The sequence below is a fragment of the Aythya marila genome (assembly GCF_965140915.1).
Source record: "Aythya marila genome assembly, chromosome: 1".
Lineage (NCBI taxonomy): Eukaryota > Metazoa > Chordata > Aves > Anseriformes > Anatidae > Aythya > Aythya marila.
Genome location: NC_139042.1, coordinates 68,832,632 through 68,859,223, shown reverse-complemented (window position 1 = coordinate 68,859,223; position 26,592 = coordinate 68,832,632). Strand labels below are relative to the sequence as shown.

At 41.7% G+C, this 26,592-nt stretch overlaps 1 protein-coding gene across 2 annotated transcripts in view; it reads left to right on the top strand.

Annotated features, from left to right (window-relative positions):
* The window catches only part of ATP10A (ATPase phospholipid transporting 10A (putative)), a 111,346-nt gene that overhangs the window by 33,492 nt on the left and 51,262 nt on the right, over nucleotides 1-26,592 (top strand). Inside the window, exon 2 of one of the 2 annotated variants that reach the window (XM_082751675.1) lies at nucleotides 9,156-9,360. In XM_082751675.1, the coding sequence (XP_082607801.1) occupies nucleotides 9,156-9,360 (205 nt within the window). Of the gene's footprint in view, nucleotides 1-9,155; nucleotides 9,361-26,592 lie in introns of those variants that run through there. The other variant, XM_082751676.1, reaches the window with a different exon arrangement.

Here is a 26,592-nt window from a genome sequence, read left to right as displayed (position 1 = left end):
CCTTCAAAGATTTGTATCTCCACATATGATTTGCATAGAGTTAGGTCTTCTAGTTCTTCTCTGATGGGAGTTAGGAACATTTTTATACTCTGTGAATGTCTGTAGAAGCAAAACAGTACTGTAAAAAGATTGATAGGCCTGAATTCAAACTACATCAGAACCTAAAGCATCACAATTTGAGGCTTTTGCACTCCCTGCTTTCAGGCTGAGGCAGGATTAAACCCAGCGTATGTAACTCAGTCATGTAACATTGAGAAGTCCTCCGATGTCCCAGTTTGGATGTAGCCTTATTGATCTTCATTTAGAAAGCATTCTTGGGAAACACCTTGTGACTATGTTATAGCAGAATTTTAGAGATTTTCAGACTTCTATTTGTTATGAGAGCAATAAGGTAATTCAGGCACCTCAGTAGTGCAGTACAGCTTGAGGCTGTTTGCTTTTCCTTGTGTTAGTATTCTTGTCCTGTTGGGGCAAGTGGTCATCCCGAAAGGCAGAGACCACATAACCTGTGAGAGCAGCTAAATATAGAGAAACTGGTACATGTAATGTAGGATAAGTCATTAAGTTTAAAACTTTAGCTGTGCTTCTCAGATCAGCCTGAAGTGCTAGTTTTAGTTAAGGCCTATCGTCCTGCCAGCAACACAGAAGAATGAGGATTCCTCTGAGTTGTAATTCTTTCTACTGCTCCTTCACTCCTGGGGATATGGTAATGCTGGAAATAGATCTTCATGCTTCAGATCTGGGGCTCCCCAGGGATTTACACTGATATTGCCTCTCACAAAGCAACATTGTAGGTGTAAATTTAAGTTATCGGGCGTTTCTTCCACTTTGGCTACACACTGATGAAAGCAAGGCAACAACCTCCAGCTTTTCAGCATCTGGTTTAGTGACGTCTCTTCTGAGAAGGCTCCTTGCTCTCGTGTTTAAGAAACTACATGGAGAAATATCAACAAAGAAGAGTTAATAATAGTAAGTACTAAAATAGGCTTTGAATAAAAAGATCTTTATGTTCATATTTCAGGTCCTTAGCTGACCCTTCTGTTCCTCCAGATCAGGAAAAATCTTCCAAGAACACATTTATTCCAAAATTGTTGCCCTCATTTCAGCATACTTCCTTGAGTACACCTCCTCTGACAGAGAGGAAGGTAATTCCTTAGTAACTCTATATAAAGTTCATAAGAATTGAGGAGTACAATGAAACATACTTCAAATGTCCTCGCAAACCCACATATTACATAGTTTCACATCTCAGTTTCAGAGTAGAAAGAACTGTTAACATGTTACACAAAGATATAGCAGCCAACTTTGTTTTCTTCTTCAAGATTCTTCCAATAATACTACAGACAACATGTATTTTCCACTTTTTATAATTATGAGTTCTTTGAAGAGTTAACTTTTGTGTGGCACTTCAAGTAGAATAGTCTTGTGTGTGGACTAAATCTAGTTTGTGGAACTGCAGCCAGAAGAAATTTAGAGGCAGCAACATGAAGAGCATCACCTCAGTTTTTCTGAAATAAATATTTTTAATATTATAGATAAATATTTTTCAGAGAGTAAATAGGATATATTTTTCAGATAGTAAATATTTTACTGATAATTAAATATTTTTCCTATCCTCAACCTGAAATTTCGATTGTCCAAATGAGAAGAGATGAGAACATCCAGATGTGATGAATGTCATGGATAGACATCAGCCAGACAAGAAGAGAAATGGAAGGAAAATGTAAAATGTCCTAATTTTTTGAGGAGGAACTGGAGAAGAACAAAGACTTGCACTTCAGTCTGAGATATTAATTTTGCTGTGAAATACAAAAGTGTTGAATATCAACATTGTTTTCAACAATTCTCTTGCTAACTTAAAATAGTATCTGAATTATGTTAACTTGTGGGGTGCTTTTGTGCAGTGATTAGATAACGTGAGCTTTAAAGGAGGTGTGTTTGTATGTCATAGTTATGTGGAGAAAAATAGTCTTCCAAACTGAATATCAACAACTCCATCAGGTCTGTGCACGTAATTAACAGGAAATGCCTTTCCCAATAAAAATTCTTTCAGCTCTTACATGAGCAGTTTAGCTGAAAGAACTGGAATGATTTTTCACATGAAAACTCTTGCGGTTAAGAAGCACCTTTCTTTAGCAGTTCTTTACAGATGACTTTGTGTGTATATGTAGTGAACATAGTAATGCATTTTTGTGAGCTGGGTCATGTAGCCCTGAGATAGAGTCAGGCAGGTGTGTAGAACCAGGGGAATGAGAAGGGGAAAAAAAATCGATTGAAGTGTCTGAATCTGTTAAAGAATCGATTTCCCTCATTAACTGCAGAGCCATACTAAATTTGCCTTTTAAGGTGTATCATTAAGGCATGAAGCTGTCCCTTGGACTGGCCAACCAATTACCCTGGCCTAAATTCAGTGGGAGAACACCCAAACATAGGATTCAGTCCAACAAATTTATGTACATAGCATGCACCTGAATTTTAGACACTCAGACGGTTCTCCTAAGTGTCCTTATGTTATTAATTATCAGTGTAGAGGACAAAAATTGCAAAATCGCAAAAAGTTGGCACCTAAGATCTCCCTTGGAAGGGTTCCCATTTCAATTGTTTAGGAAGCAAGCACAGATGGAGGTAGGCATCATGAGGTATCTCTAATTTGAATGGCTCCCCTTCAGGCAGGGAATCGTTTCTCCTTCCATGTTTGCACAGCACTGAGCTCAGTTGAATCTTTTTGCTGTTACTTGGAGCACTACTGTAGAGTAAATATTCGATCTTAATATCTGTGATAAGCAGTTAGCAGTCTTCTCTCCCAGTATATCTGCTTATTGGAACAATGATACAAGTTTGTTAGCATTTTTGGCAGGAAACATAGAAGTGTTGGAAGTTATGCCACTTATTAAAAATAGGATACTAGACGTTTCTCCAAAATTGTCTTGAGAATTTTAAAACCAAGTTCTGGAAGACAGCTTCTTCTTTCTCCAGTTTCGTTGCATGGTCTGCCTTTATGTTTCATGTTGTTATCGAAACAACAAGTTTCTTGGCTGAAAGATTAGTTATTCCGGTTAGCAAATGTTTCATTATAGTTAACAATAGTGAGGTTTATTTCAACAAGAGGTATAATGGAGATAACACTGCCAAGAGAAGTTCAGTGATTACTTCCACATTATAAACCTGAAACACTGAAGTTTCATGGGTACATTTTTTTTAATAACAAATTTGACTTGTAACAGAAAAATGAACAGAAAAATCAGTTTTCAGAAAGTGTGAATTTACTAAAAGGCACCTTTATGCCTTGTTATTGCTCTGCAAGCATATTTGCTTCTAGCAGCTCTAAGATGCATTTGAACTTGATAATCCAAAAAAAATGGGTATTTGAAGTCCATGAAAACAAGGAAACTTTTTGGTGCTCTTAAAACAATGCGAGTATTAAGGGATCTATACCGAAACAACAGTCGTGGAGAATTTTTTTTTCCTCCAACATTTCTCAAGAACACTCTCTCTTAATGTCTTGTCTGATTAATATCAGATTCGGAGCCTCTTCATGATTTATTTTCATAGAAACAGATGTTATCGTTTGTGGTGGAATGAAGACATATTCTGGGCATTATGTAACCTGCTTTGGCATTAACTTATGCTACATGTTTTTCCTTCATTCTGCCACAACATTGTAATTGTACCCAAATGGTGCTCTACGTGTTTCCATAGATACTTAGCATGTTCAGGCTTTGTGTAATGTATGCCTCGGTCTTGTAGGTAGCCCTTGTTTTTTAAACCCCGGGCTCTGCAATACCTGTAGTTTTCAAATTGTAGTTGGTGCTGGTTGTAACAGCAGGGTTTTTCTGTGTATTTCAGTGTTGTCCACCAACTCTGCTTTTGAAGACTGGGATGCTGCAGTGCTTGGCTCCTGCCAGTTGTCCTCAAGTTTTTTAGCTAGTTTGTTCCTAGGCAGGAGACCTGTCACGGCACTTGTAGCCAACTGACTTGAATAGGTTTGAAGTCGCTGAGGACAGAGATGTACCAGATGCTTTCTTTAGTTCTCCCCCACTCTCTTTTCTGCCTCCAAAGATGGAAGGGGAGGACTTGGCTGGCATCACGAACAGCTCCAAAGTATGCCTTGTACACGGCTCTTTGACCTGCCTTTTGTGGAGAGATCTCCCACACAATTAATTTATTGCTGTGTTTCTTTTAAAGCCTACTGGTTCAATGGCCAGCTTCAGCTGGCAGGGAAGGCAAAGGAGCCAGATTTCTTTTGAAGTGCAGACAATAGTTACTTCAAAAGCAGGTCAGCGGATGGGCTTGGGCCAGGAAACAACATTTCATTTGGATGCTTTGAAAGGCTTAAAAACTTGTAAGCTGCAGTCTCAACCTGTGTAGGGAGAAGCAGTACACTGGGTGTACACAGACGGAACACCCCAAAGGATAAAGAAGCAAATTCTCTGTCTTCTCCTAAATGTCTTTGACAAGCTCTGCTGAAGTTCATAGAGGAGCTTATGTTGGGACTAAGATGGGGCAGAGCTACAGATTCCCAAACCACTCACTTGAAGCAAACCTACATCGGCCATTCCCACTCATTAACTGTAATTTTTGTCAGTGGGGAAGGGTAGGAAGCAAGAAACAATTCCCTTTTAGTTCCATCTTCTTGATTTAAGGTGTAAAATTTCTAGTGTAGAGGAGGCCTTGTACCAAAAGAACGGATTGTGGCTGCATGGCTTTCACATTTCATAACAAGTCTTGCTTGTGATATTTTCATCAGACTTTGTTTGAAAAGGGATTGAGAGAGAGAAAGAGACCAGGGAAGATTCCTGCTAAATTTTATGCATGCGGAGCTTTGTTATCTACATTTAAGTATGCTCAATTTGAATAATGTCTTATCACACTGAAACAGTTAAAACTTGTTCAGAAAAGGGAAACAGTTATTTCGTAATCTTCAAGCAGAGACAATTTACAGTCTTCAGCCTTTTGTAGGTATAAACTGATATTTATGTGGCCAGAACCATAAAATTAGTGGCATGATCTTTATCAGCATGTACTAAGAACAAGAAAAGAAGAGGGAAGGGTATTGGTTAACAGGAAAACAAAACTAATTTCTGAGTTTCTGTTTTTATTTATTTATTTGAATATAAATTTTAGAGACAAAAAAATAGTATTTTTGGTTTGGTTTTGGTTTTGCTACTGACCAATGCCATTCTCAGATTTGACACAAATTCTGCTTCAAAGCATAGTGTGGGCCGAGTATATGCAGTAGGTAGACTAATGCAAGTTTTTAGATAGCAGCTAGAATTATTTTCACTATCTTTACACACGTAAAAGGAAGTTGCAAACTTCCCTGTGTGTTTGAAAGTGAGTGTGCTGGAGTAATTGCACGCTGTTGCAAAGAGCATTAACCTCTGGAGGAGTTTGCCTCCTGCCAGCACCAGGTTTGCTGTTGGCAAACAGTTGATGTCCACACGGCTGAGCCAGCTGACCTGTTAGCCATCCATCTTCAGTTTTCAGTCCATGCCTACCTGCAAAGATGTGCTTAGAAAAGTGAAAGCCCTGGCAAGTTCTGTTTTAGGTTGTGGCAGAGAGGAGAAGGAAGGTTTATGTTACTAAGAGCGTACAACCACAACTTACAGGTCTGTTCTTTGCCTGCAGACGTGTTGATCAAGATTAGGTGGTTTTAAAGAGGCCGGACATCTCTGGTATGTGAGCCCCACACAGCACCTGACCTAGCTGTCTGAAATTGGGAAGAGCTGTCTGAAATTAATAGTTCATCATCAGCTTGTTACAGGCACTATAACATACCTGCAGGCTTGTTACACGTGGGGGCAGGTGGTGGCACTTGAGCTGTGGCTACTGGCTTCTGGCCTGGACATGCACAGCAGGCCTTCCTGTGGGGTACGAGGGGCTGGCCTCACGAATTCGGTTGCTGTCTTCCAGCCCTCTTCTGCTAGAACCCCTTGAGCACTTCCACATCACATATCAGGAGACGACATTCACAAAGCCAAAAGCTTTTGTGGAAGAGTTCCTTGCAGGCAGTGCCTGAAGTGCTGGGACTCTGGAGGACGGGCACTGACCACACCATAGCTAAAGACTCAGGACTAAGCCAGAGGAAATGGCAGGGTCCTGAAGAAATAGGCCCAGGTGTCTGTGCTTTAAACACTAATTTATCAGCTGTCTAACTATAAATGGAAAGACAGCAAAGTTTGCTGGTTTAGGACATTAAAGACCAGAGAGACAGGAGGGCCTTTCAGAAGCAGCTACCAGGTAAATGGACAGACAGGACTTTGCCAGGAAAAATCGTGCTCACTGCTGGATGAGTAACAAGTACCCACATTACTGCGTTTCACTGATGTCCTGCTGTAAGAGTGCGTAGTGTCTGTTCTGATTTCTCTTCTGGGCTTGGTCTCCATGACATAAGTGCCTGCAGGCACAAGGAGCGGGTCTTGGTGATCTCCATTACAGCCCTGTGCTATAAACTGCTGATGTCCTCTAAGCCTGGCCATGGCTGTGAAGAGCTCAGCTAAAGCATCTGCCTGGCTGTTATATTTGCTTTGAAGGAGAGAACTATAGCAAACCATTTGAAAACAATACTGAACACGTAAAAATGCACATATGCCTCCACATGGAGAGTGTGTTTAGTTCAGGTTTTTTATCACAACAGGCTGATGCTAAGTAAATCATTAGAGACACGGAAAGGGTCCCTTCGGAATAATGTCTGGAGGATACACTGAGGCAAAACTGCTCAAATCTCTGAACTTCAAATAAAATTTAAATCAAGCATTCCTGTGTGCCACACCTTACAAACACAAAGAAGGGCGTAAATTTTAAAGGCAGGCTTTCTCTTAAAAGACGCGTGGCATTTCTAACTCTATATCATATAACTTCTGGAACTTACCAGTACAATATAACAGCAAGAATAAACATTTAGCAGGTAGTGTAAGGCTTGAATGATAAAGTCCTGTCTCTGCTAGAGTCAATGGGAAAATGGTAACTGTATTAACAGGGTCACTTGGTGTGTTTGTACTGCTTAGAGGTATGAAAGCTGTTCTTAAGCGTGCTGGAGCATCTGCTCAGAAGAACAGGACAAGCACACTAAAGGAGTGCTCCAAAAGGCCTGAAGTCTGTCTCGTGCACCTAGTATCAAACCTCCAGGTCTGAAGGCTGTACTAAATACTTGCAGTGACAATTCATGTGTTGCAGTGGGACAATTATGGTTAGGGACTGGGTTAAAGCAGCCATGGCTGAGGAGGATTAGAAAGTCATTTTCTTTGTGGGCTGGCAGTTCATCCACTGCAGGCCCCTGTTAGCTGAGAGCTGCATCAAGTCCAGTAATGGGACAAATTATTCTAGTGCTGCTGGTGAAGGGGGCTCTACCCCACAGTCCCAGTGCATGTGCAGGAGGTCTTATATTCATTTATTGATGCCACACAGGTGGGAGATGAAGAAATGCCAAAATAGCCATGCTTTTCAAGCAAGTTAAATAAAAAAATGCAGTCCTTATAGCATAGTATGGGACTCCTTGCTATTTGTAGCCTGATCATACGTCTGCACTGCAACTCTGTACGTGCATCTGAACATCACCCAGTCACACAGTTAAATTGAAAAGGATCAAGGCCGTGAGTGAAGTGATTTGGAGTTTCAGGGTGCAGAGCTGACAAGCTCTTCAGATCTGTGACGTGATGACTTGCACTGTGTTACAGCGTGCTGGGTTTCAAAGCAATTCGTACTCCTTAGCAGGAAAAATTAAATGTTGCCTTCACCCTGAGTGTGAAGGGAGTGGGTGATATCTGCAGCTTACCTGCCCTTGTGAGACTATCATGTTTTACACTTTGCTCTTATTAATCATTTTCAGGCTTTATCAAAATAGAAAGCAGAGCCGTTGTTTACATTCCTCTCTGTAAAGTGGATGTTAGGAAAAGGCAGTGAAATTCTGGGAGATAAAGCTTAATATGACTCATACTTCATTGTGCTATCTTTCATGTTATCATTCAGGGTTTAGGCTAAAGAAGTGAATAAAAGCAAACTAAGTTTCTAATTCCTGTAACCCCGATGAAAGCGTGACAAGGATGGCAAGGATGACTAGGTTGGGCATAGCATCACTAACAGTAACTCCAAAGTGACATCATTAGCAGGAGTTCCATATTTCCTCCTGTTCACAAGTCAATTCACATTACTACTGCAAGTAATGTATTTTTAAATGATATATTTTAAAGAACGTAAAACAACAGCCCCCATCATAATCCCCTGGCTCCAGTGTCAGCGGGAGAGGGCCAGCACTGACAGCAGTGCCACTGCCTGCACCGTGCAAGGCGGTGTGCTCTGACAGCTTGGGAAAGTGTCAGAACAGCAGCTTCCTGTTTTCAGGAGGTATTGTACTATGTTAACATCAGGGCTGTTTTGAGATGCATTTCTTTCAAAAACGCAGCAGAAGAAAGCAATTTACACAAATGCCAAGAAAGCATGCGAGCCTGGCTGTTACAGAACTAAAAACCTGAGTTTTAACTCGAATTAACCAAGCAATCAGCTGTGTCCTTTTCCTCTTGCTCTCAAGAAAAAGTTAAAAAATGAAAAAAAGCAAACTAATACGACCTATAAAAGTAGACAGGTTTAGTGACTGTGTCTAAATGCACATCGCATGGATCAGTGTTTCAGGTGGGTAAGTTTTTGAAAGAACAAAGAAATTACAACCCAAATAAAAGTTTCAGAGAAGCTAAGCAGAAATTGGCTATGTAACAGATGGCACTATGGCTAATATGCACAAATATTTAAAAGGAAGAGTCCTTTAAAAGGACAGTGTCCTTTCCCTGTACAGCAGGTAGGACTGTGTTTTTTTCCATGACGTGTCCTTGTAATTCTAGATGTAGTGACAAATATTGGAATTTTCTTTCATTAACAGACTTTAGTCTCTTTGATCCAAATATCACATGGTACTTGGGGCTTTAAAGAGCATCTGGTTTTCTTAGAGGACTTGGGAATCCTGACCTGGGGCTGAATTGGTGACAAGACACCTCCTGGCAGCCTTCACAAACTTTTGCTGGCATAACTTGAGAGTACCTGAGGACCTTCCAAAGGCACCGTATTCCTGTTACAAATGAAACTGGATTGTATGTGAGGCATTCTAGTCTACACATATTTTTTTAATGTATGTTCTATAAATGTCTTTTTTTTTTTTTTTCCAGGAATGAGAAGAAATATATAAGCAGATACTGGAAAGAAGTGCAAGTTGGAGACTTTGTTCAGCTTCGCTGTAATGAAATTATACCTGCTGATATCTTGCTGCTCTCTTCAAGTGATCCTGATGGGCTGTGCCATATAGAAACTGCTAACCTGGATGGTGAAACTAACTTAAAACAAAGACAGGTGGTGAGGAGGTTCTTAGAGCTGGTAAGTCACCCTTCTTGGCTCTCACTTAAGATAAGAATTTGTTTCAGGTAAGTTAATTGTTCACCAATCTACTTCACACCAGCTAAATCTGCTTGTTGGAGGAGTGCTAATGAGTTGCTGTTATGGTTGTCATTAGAGGACCAGCACTTGCCAGCAGCTGACCTCATAATAGTATCAGAAGTTTTACCATATTTTTTTTCCCTGAATTTGAATAGGAATTATTTGGGGCAATTGTGTGCGGTTGGAAAATGTTGGGGGGTTTTGCTGGCTTCTATTGTGGCTTGATTTTCGAAAACATTTTAACCACCCAATGAGAAGATACTCAAATATAAACAAACTACTTTTCCTGCCTGCAGACCAGATCAGTTTCAGTTAAGAATTTTGCCTAAAACTCTGTGCTGCAGAATCTCTCTCCAGCTCTGAAAGCGTGTAAGATTTAAAGGGGCAGGATGCATGCCTTCTGGAGGTGTGTGTGCTGAAAATCTGTTTTATTGCTCTCTCACGGTACTTATCTCTGCCCAGCAGCACTGTTTTAAAACAAAACAAAATGCAGGAGTTCAGTTGCTGTCAGCAGAATTAGCGGAAATTACCTGAAGGAAATTACTTGATTTAACAATCTTACTGAAATAGTATTTATTTGTATGCTCTCCATTCCCACCTCCTGCAAAACTAACCCCAGTTTCCTGTATTTCGCTGTGAAAAAAATAATTATCTTATAGAACTCAGCTACATCTTTTTCCATCGTAATTCTCATGCGAGAGATTTTGCAAACAATGGGAGCTTCTGCCCTTACCACTGTCATCAAAAGTTAACTACAGAAGCCTATGGCTGTACTGATGTGTATCAGCATTAATGAAATTGTAGCCCAATCAATAGGATAAAAATCAGTGTGCCTTCCAAATAACAGTTTATGATAGACAGAGCCTTTCTGTGAATAGCTTGGAAAAATGTGAGATAAAGACTTGTTTAACTGTAAGTGAATTCCACGTAGAATTTCAACATCACATGTAAGCTACCACCATGACGAGAAGCTTAATAAGCTACAGGCCAAATGTTTCAAAAACTCTGATTGTTCCAAAGAAGCTAATTAAATTGCTTCTTAAAAGTCCTATCCTGTTCCCACTGAGAGGAAATGTCTCCCAGTGGGTAGAGCTCCAGGGAGGTACTCAGATGATGTGTCCCAGTTCTCTGCTAACGGAGACGTCCTAAATGACCTCAGGCACATTATGTAGGACAAAAGCTATAGATGGCACGTAGGCTACTGAATACAGGGATGCTTTCATTATCATGCGTACAGTTGGAAGATAAGGGCATGGCCCAGCTCTCTCTCAAAAGAAAACCAAGGAAGGTACCAGCTGCCCCATTCATCTGCAGCAGATGGCTGGATTTTCATGATCCAAGACCTTCTGACACACAGCAGAAGGTGTTGGTAAATACAGTGAAAGAAAATGATGTATACAAGTACAGAGCATCACAAGAGGATGCCCGGAAGAATCCCTTTTACTTCATTAAGATCCACGGCCTCCCTGACAGCAGCCAGGGTTCAGCACCTGGAGTGTGATTCCTGGGGGGTACCTGTCAACCTTACAAACCCCTGCTCTGGAAGCTGTGACCCCTTAATGTGTGCCTGAGCCATGAGCTGTGAAGTCAATCTGTCACTACCTAGCAAACATAACGTGCATTAGTACATCTTCATTAATGGTCTGAATGAAGGAATCAAGTGCACCCTCAGTAAATCTGCAGATAACACAAAACTGGGGGCAGTGGCAAATTCACTGGAGTGTCATGCCACCATCCAAAGAGATCTCAGCAGCCTGGAGAAACGGGCTGACAGGAACCTCATGAAGGTCAGCAAAGGGAAGTGCAAAGTCTGACAGCCAGGAGGAACAATCCCAGCACCAGTACAGGCTGGAGGCCACCCAGCTGGAAGCCAGCTCTGCAGAGCAGGCCCCAGGGGTCCCTGGGGGTCCTGGTGCCCAAGCTAAACATGCACAGTGATGCTCCCTCACAGCAAAGGTGGCCTGCAGCCTCCTGGGCTTCACGAGGAAGAGTTAGCACCCACAGGTGGAAGGAGATGATCCTTCCCCTGTACTCTGCTGTGATGGGCCAGCTCTGGGTTCTGTACAACAGATGAAGACATCATGGACCAATTCCAGGTGATTAAGATAGAGTGGAGCATCTCTCATAAAGGGAAAGGCTTAGTAAAACTGGGACTGTTCAGCCTGGAGAAGAGGAGTCTCGGGGGGAACTCATCTGTAAATACCTGAAGCAAAGGTATGAAGTGAGCCAGACTCATTTCAGTTGTGCTGAGTGCCAGGACCAGAGGCCCTGGGAACAAACTGGCCCCCAGGAGGCTCCCTCTGAGCACCAGGCAGCACTTCTGTGTTGCGCAGGTGAGGAGCCCTGGCACAGGCTGCCCAGAGAGGCTGTGGGGTCTCCTCCTTGGGGATCTGCTCTGGGTGGCCCTGCTTGAGCAGAGGGTTGGACCAGATGGCAACCAGAGTTCCCTTCCAACCTCAGCTACTCTGTGATTTGGTGATTCTGTAGTACAGCTTTAGTAGGAAAACTGGGAAGGGACTATCCCTGCAATCTCATGTTTGTCATACTTGCTGAGGTTTAAGTTGCTGATCTAAACCAGGCAGCTGAAATCTGGATTTTGTACAGTTCGGCAAGACTTCTAACCTTTAGACTGTATGTGTGAGTGGCAGCGTGATTTCCTCCTCAAACAGGTTAAAGTTTATCAGAGATGGAATTGAGCCTCCTTGGGGAAGAAGGCTGGGAGTACCCACCAGCCACACAGCTAGGTTTATCTGCCAAGCAGCAGAGTCAAGGTATACGTGGCATGGCTTACTCAGCCATCCTTTATTCAATGGCACCTGAGCAGGCATTCTGAGGAAATCAGTTAACTTGTAGGTAGGTGTAGTCAGCTTTGTAGACACCTAACACTGTTTCCAGCCCATCCTCCTGTAGTTCCCTGTATCATAAGATGATTATGGAACTTTTCCATCCCAGAAGTATGTTCCCAAATACATGGATAAGTTATTTCTTAAAATAAATTTTAGATCACAGAATGCCTACCTAGGGTAGCAGTAGTGTCCATAGTAATTTGTCAGGGGTTAAACTAGCATCAGTGACAGAAAGCTCATTCATTTCAGTGAAAGAAGGACTGGAAAAAGTATCCAAGTATCTCAAGTATTGAAAGAGAGCTTGTAAGAAAACCACACGTGACTAACACCCCTCTCCTAAAATAGCTGAGCAAGCAGGAAATATCCAAGCCCAGGTTCCTGTGTCAATTAACTTGCAGGCAAAGTGCGCACCTGCAAGTTCTGAGTCCTCAGTGGCTGCAGCATCACAGAGCCTCTCTGTAACAGTGCCGTGTAAGTCATCCAGAAGAATACTTGCCATCCTCATTAAAGTCGTGGCTAAAACCTGTCTGAGCACACTGTTAATTCATGCACCAGTGTTACATTCCTCGCCTGATACTAGTAGTGGTGGGCTCTTACTGGTTCTTGAAGGTGTTGCCCTACTGAGAGTCATGCAGTGAGATACAGGATGCTGCTTGGGAAATGTTGGATGAATATGAGGCCCACAGCCACGTGGCATGGAATAGCAACATGATAGCAATGATTTGGAGTGAAGCTCAGTTCCCATCTGGGTATGTCTGAGTCACCACAACTGGAGAGGGCTTATTGTTAGATCTCATAAAGGACTTTGGAAGACCAACTTTTTCTTGTACCAAATGCTGACCATCCTTTTACCAAACCTCAGCAAAGCTCCTTCCTAAATCTTTACTATGACCTGCATCCCAAGCTACTCACGTGTTGGATGAGAATGCTTCTTTATATTTTTTTATTAACATTTGACACAACAGAATAACTTGGTTATGCTTGTAGCTCTTTGGTTCTGTCTCATTCTACAGCCTTGTTGTTCAAGCAGGAAAACAAACAAATAGATTATGTAGTCCTGACCCTCTCTTTCCCACACTGCTAAAGTCGTCCCCCACCCTCCTTACAGAATGACATGCCTGGTCATGTGGCTTATCATGGGACAAGAAACAAAGATTTTTTGGAAGCTTCTTCCTAAAATATCAGCTGCCCATAGCAGTCTTTGAATAATGCCTCTGTACCAGTATCTCAAACCTTTAAAAGAAGCTGTGTTACAAAGCTTGGCATTGCTGCGTTTCTTATATGAACTAACTGATGGCTTCTGAGCACGTGCCTGTGAAGTAGGTCAGTAAAGGATAGCTATTTCTATACCCACAGCTCTACTGGGCATGGGAAAGGAGTGGGGGCAGAGGCAGGAATAGTTGTTTTAAGCCACTTTTATGGCTTCCTACTTCTGTCGCTGCCCTGTGCCCACCCATGCAATTTACAGTCCCACAGGTCTACTGCAGGCTGTTTTCCAGCCAGCTCCATTATCCGTATGGGCTCGCTGAAGTGTGGTGTGCTCTGAGCAGTCCTCCTGCAGCCACAGCAGGCTCTCCAGTCCCCCGTTTGAGAAGACAGAAAGCCCAGAGCTGTCACGTTGGGCAGCAATGTCCTCTAGAGCAGCCACTGTTCAGCCAGGATGGTCTGAAGTGTTGCTTTGTGTCCCATTTCAGCATCAACAGCATATAAGGTCTGTAGTCACAGTGTAACAGGTCTTACTGTTTCCCTCTTCTAAACCTTTATTCAAAAAAAGCACCATTCTGATCTCTTTTTGGCCTGACCCTTGATGCAGCAATAAGCACTTACAGAAGCAGTTGTGTATCCTTGCCTCCAGTGTTTTGCAGACATTATTACGCTCTAAACATATGCTCAGAAGATCCAAGATCAGCATTTGTGGGCTTGGATCAGACCTCTCCACTTGTGAATTCCAAGAAACTGTTTTCTTTTACAGTGCAAGTGACCAGAAATACCACTTATTTTAGTGCTGCTTTGATTCGTCTGAGTAATTTATAGTACACCGGGAACATACTGCTTGTTAGCTTTGTGTTTGTTAACGAATGTGATCTGTCTGACACAAAACTGTGCTTTCTGTACACAATTCTGCATCCTATCAATAGGCAAGCTGTGAAAAGCTGTCGATATATTCATTCCTCAGTGGCTTCTATGTCTGACAATTCCAGTTAGAGGGTGTACGTCGTTGGACACTCAAGACAGTCAGTCTTGCAAGTAACGAAATTATGCAGTGAGTAGGTTAGAAATGGGAGATTTTTCATTTTTTCATCCAAGATTTTATATACTTCGGTCTTGTTACCCAGATACTATAGTGACAGGGTGCGTTAGAAATGTTTAAAATAGTCAGAAATGGATTTCTGTACGCTCTGCCTTTCAAGTCAAAAGGATAGGAGACTGTCATCACACCCAAGCACAGATCACTTCTGTGTGTGCAGCGTGACACTGGAGAAAGTACTTCACTGAATCCCCCTGTGGCTGATCTAATGGTGTCAGCCACGGCCAGTAAGCATCTCTTGGAAAAAAACAAGTGCTTCTTGGTATTGCACCAGTTTCCATCTAATTTCTAACCCACCCTTGCTGCTGTCTAGTCACAGCAGCCATTTCTGGCGCACTGGATCTAATAGGAGACACATTATGAAAGAAGAATCAATGTGTTTTCTGTATGACTCTCCGGGTTGCTTTGCCACCACACCCTGCATAATTGCGTGTGGAATGTTTTACATGCATGTGAAACATTTTGTCAGCCGCTCTTCACGGAGTGGATAAGCAGATACAGCTTTGGCTGCAAAAGCTCAAAACTCCCTTTCAGGTCTCATAAACTTGATTTAGGATATTTTGATAGTATGAATCTAGACTCATGAAAAACATTTACATTTTCTCGCTGCCTTGTAGTACGAAACAAACAAAATACTCCACTGTTTTCACTCAGTATGCCTTTCAACAAAGTCCACAAAGACTCACTGTGGATCCTGGAGCAGCTTATGGTTTATTAACCACTGGCCATGTCCTGGATGTTTATGTGGAAAGCTTCAGGTCAGCTGAAAGCTAGGTTAAATCTAGCAGCTGCCATCCCATTTGAGAAGGCACATGTATCCCCCAAAGAGCTGCTGGGAGTAGGTGATAGATTTGTTTTCTCTCTTTTTCTCGTAAGAGTAGACCTTTGTTCAAAACAGACTTGTACTAGCATGATTAAACAGGTTTAGATAGGCCTTGCAAATGACTTTGTGGCTGCTTATTTATTTTGTCTAAAAAGCACATTTGATTATGGTGTCTGCCTGTTTGGAGGGTTAATTTGCATGCAGACTAGCACCAAAATAACTCATCAGGCTGATTTACTTGCAAGTCAGTATGTGAACCCTTCTGGAATATGTATAAACTCAGAGCCTATGCTTACTGCAAGCACATTTGCTCTTTTATCCTGGCCTGGAAGCTGGGCTGCATTTACAGCTCTAGCTTTCATCCAGCCCTACCTGCTGCTGCACAGTGGAGGAAGCATCCTGGATACAGCTGGACGTAGAGAAGCAGTCCCACAGCTCCCTGTTCCAAGCATTAGGTCATTTATATGCCTCTTTCTTTCCCTGTAAGCTGGAGGCAGAAACTGGTCCAGAAGAGAAGATGAGACTGCTTTCTAGAAGGGCTGCACTCTAAGCTTGGCTGTATAGGCATTTGTAGGCTGCACTATCAATGAGATACTTTGAGAAGGGCAACTCATGCTTCTTGCACAAAAACAGCTTGCAGGGCAGCCCGGTGTCTCAGTGTGGATGTTCCTTGTGCATTCAAGCTCTCTTTCTTTCAAACTTTACCCTAGAAAATAAAAGAAAAAAATGAAAGAGGGGAAGGGAAGGGAAGGGAAGGGAAGGGAAGGGAAGGGAAGGGAAGGGAAGGGAAGGGAAGGGAAGGGAAGGGAAGGGAAGGGAAGGGAAGGGAAGGGAAGGGAAGGGAAGGGAAGGGAAGGGAAGGGAAGGGAAGGGAAGGGAAGGGAAGGGAAGGGAAGGGAAGGGAAGGGAAGGGAAGGGAAGGGAAGGGAAGGGAAGGGAAGGGAAGGGAGCAATTTCTGAGTTTTGATTTAGACTAAAAGAAGTTAAGATTTCTCACGTAGCCATCTGTGTTAGTTAAGCTAAGCCAGTCTGCAAGAACAGGTGAAGTTAACACAGCAGCCTTCCCAGACAAACTAGTTTTCAACTTGCTGATACAAGCTCATTGCCTCAAAGATTCTGATTGAATCTTCTAAATCAACACAAGAATGGGCATAGTTATATCCTCCTTGTCACAACTTGTCCCAGTAATAAACTCGCACTGTCATCACAGAATCATAGAATCACAGAATGGTTTGGGTTGGAAGGGACCTTAAAGATCATCTAATTTCAACACCCTGCCGTGAGCAGAGACACCTTCCACCAGACCAGGTTGCCCAAAGCCCCATCCAGCCTGGCCTTGAACACTTCCAGGGATGGGGCAGCCACAGCTTCTCTGGGCAATCTGTTCCAGCACCTTACCACCCTGTGAATAAAGAATTTCTTCCCAGTGTCTGATCTAAACCTACATTTTTTAAGTTTAAAGCCATTACCTCTTGTCCTATCACTATACTCTCTGTCAAAGAGTCCCTCCCCAGCTTTCTTATAGGCTCACTTTAGGTACTGGAAGGCCTCTAAAAGGTCTCCCTGGGGCCTTCTCTTCTCCAAGCTGAACTACCCCAGCTCCCTCAGCCTGTCTTCATAGGAGAGGTGCTCAAGCCCTTTGACCATCCTTGTGGCCCTCCTCTGGACTCACTCTTAACAGCTCCATGTCCATGTTTTGCTGGGGCTCCAGAGCTGAATGCAGTGCTCCAAGTGGGGTGTCACAAGAAAAAAGTAGAGAAGGGCAATCCCATCCTTCACCCTGCTAACCACGCTTCTTTTGATGCATCCCAGGATACGGTTGGCTTTCTAAGCTGCAAGCACAAATTGCTGGCTCATATTCAGCCTTTTCTCCACCAGAACTTGCAAGACCTTCTCTGTAGTCTCCATCCAGTTGTCGTCCAGCCTGTATTTGTGCTTGGTATTGCCTTGGGCCAGGTGCAGGACCTTGCACTTGGCCTTGTTGAACCTCATGACATTCGCACAGGCCCACCTCTCAAGCCTGTCCAGGTCCCTCTGGATGGCAGCCCTTCCCTCCAGTTTGTTGACCACACCACACAGCTTGGTGTCATCAGCAAACGTGCTGAGGGTGCACTCAATCCTACTGTGCATTGTCACTGATAAAGACATTAAATAATACCAGTCCCAGTACAGACCCTTGAAGGACACAACTCATCGCCGGTCTCCACCAGGACATTGAGCCATTGACCACAACTCTGCAAATGTCACCATCCAGCCAATTCCTTATCCACTGAGTGGACCCACTTAGGTAAGTGGGAACAGTACTCTGTTATAATCACTTAAATGAGGACTAATCAGCATACTCAGTCACATTTAGACTGCAAGTACTTTTAAAGGGTAGAATCAGGCCACAAGAACAGTGAATGTATTTCTAGCATCTTTTGGGGATTATCCCTTGTGCCTTGCTTTATTTGTGGTATTTTGGAAAGGTTTACAAGTTCAGGAAAAGTGACTTGAAAATTCCAGATATACACATGTTAAAACAGAAGATTAGTGCTCTGTCCCACACACATTGCCAAAATTAGATTTCCCTCGGGGAAAAAAAAAGAGTTTTTGAAAAAATAACTAAGCAAACAAAATAAAATAATGTGGTTGTTTTTTTGTTGTTTTTTTTTTTTTTTTTTTCCTATGCACTACCCATATATTAAATTAAAAGCTATTTGCTTACATTTTAGCTGAGGGTTCTAGTGAAACTAACCTTGTAAGAAGACCTGTGTTTGTCAGTGCAAAACACTTGCATGTCAAACCCCGTGAAGACCTTTTTTAGAGGTCACACTCTGAACGTTCAGTACATTTCTTTGATGGAGGTTGAATCACTCTGAAAAACACTACATCTATACTGTTGTATCTTTTTTTGGATAGCACCACGTTCAGAGATGACTTGTGTAGAAACCATGAACATCACTAGTTAAAGAGGAAGCGACTACCATCTCTCCAACAAAGAAAACAGGCATATAACAGCTGCTTGCAGAATGTCCTGTTGCAGAGCAGGATCCGAGTCAGTGCTTTGGCAAACTCTTGTGCTCTCCAAGAGTCCTAGAGGACTGCTGAGCACAGTTTTTCACTCTACTACTGGCCGTGGCATTTAGTCAGCAGCCTCACACTGGGAGGTGAGGGCAAAGGATGCAAATAAAAAACTAAAGAATGATGGTTCACTTCCTGCTCAGCCAGTTTCGATCAAGGTTGCCATCTCTTTCTGGTTTCCATCGTGCAGGTGTCCAGGCCACAAGTTCGATTGTCAAGAAAGATTAATCAGAGGGACAAAGAATTTGAGTAAATGTGAGACAAAATTTTCGGTATCTCGATCTAAGCATTGGGGGTGAAAGGTAGGGTAAAGATCCTGATTCGGAAAGGTGCTGAGTAGTTGATTTTTACCACTGATGTTAGCTGTTCATGCTTTTGTGTTCACATATTGGTTAAAGGGGCTGGAGTGGTGAATCTAAGTTTGAATGCCCTGGCTGCGAGGGACCTCCCATCCCCAGGGTAAGACTTCCTGCACCGGTGGAACAGTGGTGAAGCTGCATAAGGAACTGTGTTATGTCAGTGTTTGTGCTGCAACTGATCTCTAGAGAGGCGGAAGATTTAATTCTCTGTATGGCTAGTCCAGCATCTCCTCATTCTGCTGTTTCTCTGAAAAAAAAAATATTAAAAAAGAAAGGAATATTTCAGGTCTGTAGAGAACAAAATGCTGCTTCCTTTGTAGAGAGAAGTAAGCATTTATATGTAAAGCAATTTAAGAAGAGGTTTTCCCATTAAAGTCATCTTTTTGTATTGGTTTGTCATGACCTTTGTGATCTCCTGGCATAATTCAGTTTTACTAATCAAAAATTCAAACTGTTTATTCCTTCACCATACATTGGCCTCTCAGCTGGGAATGGGACATACCTGGAAACTGTTCTCAGAAATTAGATTTTGTAATATAATGCTGAGAAGTTCTGATTTTAGGGCCAGGATCTTTGAACTGAAAGCACATCTTAATACGCTTGTCTCTCACTATCCCAGCTGCGGTATCAAAAGCAGGAGGGTTGATGGTATTATGCCATGAGTACCTGCAGCAAGGATGGTATGGTGTCACGTTCCTTTGGAAGCACTGAGGTGGGGAAAGGGTCTGCTTTTCTGCCACAAAAGGCAGAGGAACATAATGAGGAAGTCCTGCCCTTATCTCAGCATCTGGGAAGTAAGCCTAATCCCACTTCTCTTTTCTCCACCTGCTACCCTCCAAGTCTACCTTCAGTTTTAGTACTGATAAGGCCACAGAGAGCTGTAGAAATTTGCATTAAAATGTTATTTACATGGGAAGTGGCTGGCTGTATGTCTCAGAACTGTTATTTCAAGAAATTCATGACAATTTCCATTCATTGGTTATACTCAGGCTCATATTTTCAGGGTCTGTTATGATTCTGTGGTGGTCATTCACTTTTTATATGTGTATATGCCTGTGAGAAAGCTACAAATGTCTTATGGTTTCATGACTTAAGATGATACTGTTCTCTGTAAAGAACTATAGTGCTTATACTTCCATTTGGTTTTGAATTAAAAGCCTCAGGAGTGCATGGAGATTTATGGACAGCAGCCTAATTCAGTGTTGTTAATGACACAGTAACAGACTGGTTTATATCAAAGCAGGGAGCACTTACCCTTTTGGCGTCTAGGAGGAAGAGATTTTGGTGTTTACCCTACAGTGTGGTTAGAAAGCAAATATAAGTTTTCATGAGCTTTACCAGCCTTTACTTAACTTTAACAAACTTCTTTGCTTCTTATATTTTTCCCTGACTTGATTAAGCAGCAGATTCAAAACTTTGTCTCAGGTGGCTAAGCATACTCATATAACAGTGTGACCTGTATGGCCAAGATCACAGGGATATGACTTACAGAGTGTTGAAGTGCAACAGGAAGGGATAAAAATGGCTTTGTCCTTCTATTAACTATGTAGAGGTGGGTCGTGTCAGCTATTAAGCAACAAAAAGGCATATGGAGTTAGTGGAGTTAATTTGTGCATGCCAGAGCATGAGGACTTGAACTGTAATACCCATCTGATAAATGTTTGTCCCCCTCAGATTGTTTCCCAGCTCTTCTGTCCTGTTTTGTAGCTGTCAAGGCCATCATGAGTTTCTTTTCATAAAGCCTGTGCAATCAGGTGGTATGTAAAAAAAAAATCACACCTTGAATTCTTTGAGTTTGACCTTCACTTCTGGAGTCTTTAGTGTATTGATTGAAAAGGAATTTGATCAATGGCATGGATAATAGATGAGAACAGATGGACCAGGCAGCAAAGCTCTTGCCCAAAGTGCTCTCAATGCCATGCTTGCTTTGGGAGCATTATGAGGGCAAGCAAGGGATGATGGCTGTGGTTACAAGACACAATTCCAAGCGCAGACTGTATGCCAGTGTCCAGCCTGGGGACATGCTACTTGGGTATATAACCTCACGCTAGAGACACTCAGAGAAAGGCTGACAAAACTGTAGCAGTGCTGATATGAATGCTGCTCTGTAATACTTGGAATTAAACGTCTGTTTTCATTAGGATTGCTTTTTTCCCTCCATGCTCTCATCTGACTGGTAAGGACTGGAATCTCTCTGGTACATGGGAGGTTGCTGTATGCTACAGATTTCCCCTCAAATCTTTTTTAAACATAATGTGTATAGCTCCTTTTGTCATGGTTTTCTGTCTTAAGGGTGAGACAGACACATCAGGCCTTGGTGCATGGGACAGGATTCAGACACTGCAGCCTTTCCTGTTGGGTTTTCCTGCTCATAAGGAAAAGCTTTCATTACCAGCCACGCTCAGTCTCCTATGACTATGACTCCTATGGACTCTGGTGATCTTTTTTTATTTGTGAAGTGATGTAAGAGAGATGCTTGGCACTTCCCTCTTCTTGTTTAAGGGTCTTAGTCCTTCCTACTCCCGTTTCTGCTGGCAGAACTTCATCCCACAAGAAGCTGGACTGGCCAACTGCCCAGCGTGAGAGCACGAGTAGGCCAAGGTATAATTGGAAGCTGACCTGAGCTGTGTGGTGTTCCTAAAGGAAAATGACCGTTCAATGCTTCTGCCACTAATCAAGTGAAATTTCTTCCAGCACTTATGAAACGCAGCAGAAAGATTGCTGGAAATATCTCCAGAAAGGGGAAAGTCCCGGTGAGTGGGGAGTGTGCCACAGTCTGTGGAAACGGAGAGAAGAAGCCTCCGGAGGAGCAATGCAGGTTGTGTGCAGAGTTTTGTAAGCCCTTAAGAGGCTTGGTCTGTGGTTGAGTTTAAGGGCTGAGCTAATGCTGAGGTTGGTTCATCCAAACTACGAACCCATTCATTTACTTCAGTGGCTGGTTTTTGAGACAGCCAGATACCGCTTTCTTAACTGTCCAGGTCTGGATCCATCCTTCAACCATGACATACTCTGTTTCCTTACTTCTCCCCAGCACTGCTGTGTTCACTGAACTGATTCATTCACATCACTGTAATTTTCAGTGCACTGCTTGCCGTCATCCTCAGAGATACTGGAACTTGCATGTTTGTATTTTCAGCATTAACATTTCTTTTGGTATTGTTGTCTCATGACTGCCTAAAAGCAGCTTCTTCAGCTGTCTGTCGTAGAATTACTGAGGTCCTCATAGGCTTTACCAACAACACATTTCTCTTCCCACAGGTTGACTGTTGTGCTGTTCCCTCATACTGTTTTCTACAAAAGGGAAAACTTTTACTTAGTTCAGTGGGAGGAAGATCAGCCCCCTAACGTGTAGTTGGCTTGCTCAGCTGTTCCGATGTTTCTAAATACTGGACATCTCTGTTCCATTTAAACAAACAGTACTGAAAAAAATCCAATTATAGTAGTAGTTGTCAGTGTGGAAAACAAAGCTATTAAATCCTGATGTACAGCTGGATCTGTTTAGTTCCTAAATAGCATAGATCAGACTGTTTCTTCCTTTTCTTGTGAATTAGTGGCACAAATAAATTCTGCCAGAGACTAATGCAGTTTAGACATGAAAACGTTTCACTGTTTCAGTGTATAAACAGTCTGCATGCTTTGGATACATAAAATCAATATGTAATTCCGGTTGCACATTAATAAAAGGTCAGATTAATTTTATGGGGTAAATGCGGGGTACTGCTATATAAAGCAATAATAGGATGGACCAATGCATTAGGGGGATACGTTCTTATTGCACTTCAGAGCTTTTAAACTGGAAATCTGTTTTTTGGCTGAGGCAGATTTCTGTCTATTAAATATTTCCTCTGAGTTGCGCCCATGACTCCATTTCTCCCCTTTTGTTTCCTCCAGACATACGCGCCAAAACAAATCCCAGAGCCCTTATCCAGCAATTGTACTGCAAGGAGAAGTCTGGATAAGATCCCCACCATAGCCAATAAACAGAATATGATAAATCGGGTAAATGTCGCTGTCATCCAAGGGCATCCTGGTGTGCTCATGCGGTCCTACTGGAAGGAAGAACTGCGCATCAAACTCCGGTTTCTGCAGCAGCAAAGTAGGGCAGAGGAATAAAGGAAAACATTTAATAACTATGCATTATTAATACCACTAGCAGGCCATTAAATCACCCATACAACACACATTTAATGAAGGGGAATATGTTGTTTGAACACTGTGTAATTGTCGAACTAACTCATTTGGCAGAGCAGTGTGTTTTGCGTCCTGAACTGACAGTTTCGTGAGGTTGCCAGCAGAGCAAGGTTGGCATTTCACTGTAGAGATTGAGAATGATCTCAGAGCCCTGAAGTCATGTTGGAGAGAGCTAAATTCGGTTGCCTTTTTTGTGACAGATCCCTATAGTTACTTGATTTGCCTACCTATTGGTTTCCCACTCTGTAGAAGAGGTCTTGTAACATCATCTTCCCCTCAACATTTTGCCTTGGTAGAATAAAAGCTTTCCATAGGGTGGTATATCAGCAGTCACCAGATATGTAAGGGACAGTGGTTTGTTTTAAGGAAAATTTTAAAGAAAACACCTTTCCTTTAGCTCTTTCCATTATGTTTTCCACTCCTTTGTACCTTTGTGTTTCCCCAAGAGACACAGCCCTATTATTGTGGACCTATGTTATTGTTTTAAATGGAACTCCTTATCAGGTTTAATAGGTTTCAGCAGAGCATTGTTAAAGCCTACACAAAACCCTTTACATCTGCAATTTAAATGAACTTTAATTTGAAATTCAGCTTTGAAGGAACCATTATTTAGCAGATTTTTGCAATCTGACTAAGTTTGCTTGCATATGGAAAACAAGCCTTCCCATTGCTATATTTAGAGTAGGAATGAATTTCCCATATTTTTAAGAAATTGGAAGGACTAAGATGTATAGGTAGGGTACTCAACATTTTCCTAGCAAGAAGACTTGTGAAGAAATGAAATACATTCTGTGGAATCCCTGAGTACATAAAATACCTAATATAAGTATCACTGAGTGTCCTTTTGACAAGTTTCAACCTTTCAGAAATACTTATGAGTTCCTAAAATGTCAGCACTTTTTCAGAGGAAGGCAGTGAACTAAGGCTACTTTGGCAAAGTCAAAATGTGAAGTCAGGTATTTGAGGAAAGTCAGTTTCTTCTTATTGAATTAAATTCCCTTTTTTTCTCTTTCCTTTTTTTTTTTTTTCTCTATTTTTTTCCTCTATTTTTTTTTTTTTTTCCATTTTGATATGCCATAATACAGCAGAAGAGCTAAGCAAGAAGTGGTCTTCACTCAAGTGATGTATCTTGTCCATCATTTCATTCTGCAGAAACCTTCAGGTTTTCTGTTTTTAAAATGATATTGCCAAGAAAGAATTCTTACTTCTGCTGCGAAGTGGATAATATTTAGTCACCAAAAGCTTCTGAATACAGGATATATGCAACCACAATATGGGGATATGCACGAATGTTTCTGTGCATTTGTGGCTGACAAAATAATGTATTTCTTCTTGATTTCTGTATTTCTGAAACTCTGAAACCATATGGGAATAAAAGATTGAAGTTATTGTAATTTACCTGCATAAAAAGAATTGTGTTGTATCATGATAGTCACAGCAACAGTTTACTGGGTCCAAGACCATGGATGAGGCATGCCACCAGTTTCATCTCCTCATTCTCTGTGTCCAGACCTGTATTCATTTAGTTTTTCAGACAGCATTTAACAGCCATCCATCTGTTCCCTACGTTCTCTAGAGTAAAGGCATACAGACACATTTTTCTGTTTTCTTTTTCAAGTAACTTGCATACTCTTGGTACGCAGGTAGTATTAAAGCTTGGACCCCTGCTGGAGAGTGACAATGTTGTCATACCATGACGGTGATGTGAAATTTGAACCCAGCAGGAGGAACAGCATCAGTCTTTTCAGAAAACAAAACCAGCAGAAAACTAAATTGGAGCCCATACAAATGATGCTTACATCTGTGTTTGCTGTATCAAAGAAGCAGGAGGAGTACCTAACATTTGGAAAAGAATGAAGTTACTCATTTTTTCAGTCTGCAAATGCTCAGATAGTGTGAATAGGATGGGTAGAGAGTTAGTTATACGCTGGTCCCATTTCTTGAAAAGAAAGGGAAGCAAGGGTTCAGGTCCCTTTTTAGCTTCATGGAAGACAAATCTGCATTTCTTGGCTCCTAAATACCATCCGTCTCTCATACTGTAGCTCTTTCACAGTTTCTAAGAGAATTTAAGGTTGATTGGACAGGAGGGAATATGATTGCGTGCAACCCTTGAGCATTAATGCAGGAGTAAAAACTTTTGAGTTCTGGTTGTTGTTTCTTTTTTCTTTAGAGTATTTGCATGTGCTTGACTTTGCTCAGGCTTTGATGTACATGGTGCTCATACAGGCTTTTTTCAAGGTTGGCACTCACGGAGATTAGTATAAACATTTCTGGCCCTTCTTTCAGACTTCTTGGTTCTCCAGTGACCTTCATGTATCCTTTCAAGCACAATTTTCTATGATGTCTTAACAACAACCAGATTGTGCACTGAATTAAAGCCTACTTAGTAGTAAGAACTGTGCCTTAAGGGTAAGCAAGCTATTTTGCCTTACTCATGGTTTACAGGGACTCATCCTTAGAATTAGTGATGGCAATTAGAATTTATATTCTAGCAAAAGGAGAACAAGTTGTTTAAGAGAATAGTCTGACTGACATGAACATAATTTAGCCCTGGCCTTAGTTTTGTGAAATACTCTGGGAAACTTAATTGCAGTCAGCCTGTATCTCCCAGGTTTGTATGAATCAGAAAATCAGTTGTTCAAACCCACAGTGCACAACACACAAACTTGGAAGACATGCAGAGGAACCATAGGACAGATGTACATACTATGCAATATGTTTGCTACAAAAGGAAAAAAAACACCTTCAGCTGCTTTTTGTGAGTGACCCAGTCTTGCTGACGACTACTGGGAGACCCTGAGAACACCAAATACATCATTTTTTTCAGGAAACTAGGTGCTGAAAAAACTCAATTGAGATTGCAGTCTGGCTGAGCACGGAGCTTTGCATCCTCTCAAGGTTGGTGCAGCTTTAATACCCAGTTGCAGTTTGCAGTTCTCTAAGTGGGAAGTAAAACACTTGAAAACCTGTTACATGAGATAACTGCTGCACAAAGATCTGCAGAAGGGCTATTTTCAACCATATATTGACCTTATATTCTTTATCTTAACAGTGACACAGTAATTCACTGTAAGAGAAAAAATAACGGTAGTGGGGGAGAAGTTAATATTTTTTTTTTCACCTAGAAAACAGCACAAATCATGATTCATGCACTTCAAAAGCAATACTTTTGCATTAACTTACTTCTAGCTGTAGCTTCCCTAGCTGTTAATACAGTAGAACATCATCACAGTTCATGTTTTATTTGTTGCTGAAGTGTGGGTATCAGCATAAAAAGGAACAGAACTTTGATCATGGTGGAATCTTATGTTAACATTGTGCTTCCTTATAGCCAGTGAAAGCAGTTGCACACAGGCAGCGTTTAACATATTTGTTCATTCATTTACCAGAAACATTTTCATTTCAAAACACTGTCATTAGCTATAAGATACAATGTATCTACACTTCCATTTCATAGGAAAGAGATGGAGATGCAGCTATTTGATTTATTAATAAGCCAAAGAAGCTTTTGCAATAAATCAGAATTTAGCAGCTTTGTTCCCTTATGTAAAATACTATTCTAATTAGATTTTCTCCCCTCCC